Source organism: Oratosquilla oratoria, chromosome 5 (assembly GCF_046742065.1).
Source record: "Oratosquilla oratoria isolate Oo_2021 chromosome 5, ASM4674206v1, whole genome shotgun sequence".
Classification (NCBI taxonomy): Eukaryota; Metazoa; Arthropoda; class Malacostraca; order Stomatopoda; family Squillidae; genus Oratosquilla; species Oratosquilla oratoria.
This window is the reverse complement of record NC_134781.1, coordinates 8,827,914-8,830,413: the sequence shown is the minus strand read 5'-3', so window position 1 is coordinate 8,830,413 and position 2,500 is coordinate 8,827,914. Positions and strand designations below refer to the sequence as shown.

The window sequence follows — 2,500 nt, the reverse complement described above, 5'->3', positions numbered from 1 at the left end:
ATAATGACGACAAAATATTTAATAGACATGCATTATAGCAAAGATTGTAGAAGGGAAAATATTTCTGCCAGTCACTGGGGTAACAATCTTAGCAAAATGCACACATTATTAATACGAGAAACATAAACAAAGAAAATGTATATTTCTGTTCATTCTAAGTGTTAAAGATCAAGTATTCTACGGAATAAGTGAAGAAAATAGCTGCCAGGTGCGGGAAAATGTCCATAGGTACTGCTAGAGTCGAATTGAGTGGGGGAATTATTGTGGATGATACAGTCTAGTCCTACACACACCCATGTCGGATACTAATGACCCACTGGCTGTTTGTACAAAGCTCTTTTGGATCATATATTTGAAATGAAATGTTGTGTCCTCAGGGCTCGGTTAGTGGTTCTGAAACCAGTCTCATTTAAATGGCCACAATATCCTCAAAAGTTCTACTGACAAATCTCTCCTTGTCCCTCTTTGAGTAAGTTTGTCGTTCCAGGGCCAAGCATTGCTCCAGGTCCTCACCTAATCTGGCTGTACGACTCATATCTATATTGTCTAGTGTCTCACGCGACGTCACACCGCTCCTCGACCTTGGACGATCTCTAATGCACTCCTCGACAGTTCCCAGTTTCATATCTAAAGGTACCACACAGGTCCTCTGGACCTTTAAGGCGCCAAATACCTTGAATTGATTTGAGACTGCTACCGCATACTCCTGAGATCCGACGATAAAACTGGTTGTTGATTGCTCTGTGAGAGGCAAAGAACGTTCAAGTTTCCCACACTGAGAGCCCGCCAGATGCTCACCCCGGGCCTAGATTGACATGCTCATGCCCCGTTTGCACCAACCCAGTCATCACATAGCTTGGCGTATTTGAGGAGTGGGGAAGGGACCCACTTCTACCATTATGAATGCAATATCAATACGATTCAACAGCATTGTTGCTTGTTGGTTTCATTAATATCGCTACTATTATTATTCCTTCGCGTGTCATGCAACGTGTTTTAATAGAATAAATCTTATCTATCTATCTACCTGTCTATCTACCTATCTATCTATCTACCTGTCTATCTACCTATCTATCTATCATTTACCTATCTATCTATCCATCTATCTATCCATCTATCTACTTATCTGCCAAAGACTTCATTCCCTTATAGGGGAGGTAGCCAGCCAAAGCATGCACTCACTCCCATCCGTCACACATTTATTTCCCTCTTGTTTTAAATCCTCATGGATGAATTGTCATCCCTGTTTTTCGCCTACTGCCCAGGTCCTAGGCAATGTAGCAAGACAAAGCACACCCAAAGCAGGGCCCCACCGCTTCATTTACACGGTGACCTTTCCTCCTCGTTCCCTCATGCGAAAATAGAGAAGACAAGGAGAACTTCTATCATGATATCGTCCATGGATACGGAAGTAATACCACATCCTCTCCTTGCATGGAACTTACTCTCACCTGTACACCTTTTCTCCTTTTTTTTTTTTTACTAGTTTTATTCTGGTAAGTGTTACACGATATTTATTCAATTGAGAACTGATAAAACATGAACCCACTTTCTGCTCATGGCTATATATTATAACGAAAATATATATCTAATTGTTGTTGTGATAATACAGTTTTGCTTGCAAAAAGATAACTTTTGTTGAAAGGAAACTATTGTATATAGAAATGTATAATATCTTGAACAATGAAATCTATATCTGGGTTGCCTCAATATATCATAAGTTACACGGACATCAATGTTCACAACCTTATTGATGACGCGTCTTCATTATGGCCACCTTATACAAGCTGGAGATTCAGAAGTGGCAAAAAAATTATCATAAAGATCTAAATAACTTCCTAGGTGAAGTGGAGAAGAATGCATTTTTTACATTTTTGTTGAATGAAAAATATGAATAATTTACCTAGAAAAGGTCGCAACAATTGGGCTATAATGATCAAGGATATTTAGTTGGAGATGTGAGGTTTCGTCACAAGACTTCTTTATTCCTTTGACAAACCCTTTAGGTAAAAAAAAAAAAAAGGAAGGAAAAATATAAAACAAAATAAAATAAAATAGAATAAAATAAGATAAAATAAAATAGAATAAATTAATGAAATAAATGAATAAATAAATAGATAAGAAAACAATGAAAAAGAAGTAAACACATCTCGCTCTAAGTTTCCTTTCCTACCACAGTCCAATGTATCCAAAAAGAACACTAATAAATACACCATTCCACAAATACATGCAATACAGTTACTGCGTCCAGAAATACAGCATCTGTTTTGTGTACTTACTGAGGTCACCAACAGAAACGATAGGTATGCAGAGGACGGGAGTGATGGTGAACGTTGATCCTGTTGGGAAGGCAAACGAGCGCTTCTGCCGAGAGTGGATTTCGTCAAGTCCTGTCAAGGGCGAGGGACAACAAGGAACACCTATCATTATTCAGGGAAAAGGATCTGCAATAATGGGTCACGCAGAGAAAGGCTCTACAAAGGATAATGGGCCACACAGA

The 2,500-nt window shown here is 38.7% G+C and overlaps 1 protein-coding gene across 1 annotated transcript in view; it reads right to left on the bottom strand.

The window, feature by feature from the left end:
• Window positions 1-2,500, bottom strand: part of LOC143025198 (uncharacterized) — a 34,443-nt gene that overhangs the window by 12,470 nt on the left and 19,473 nt on the right. Inside the window, exon 3 of the mRNA XM_076184655.1 lies at window positions 2,280-2,390. Within this exon, the coding sequence (XP_076040770.1) occupies window positions 2,280-2,390 (111 nt within the window). The remainder of the gene's footprint in view (window positions 1-2,279; window positions 2,391-2,500) is intronic.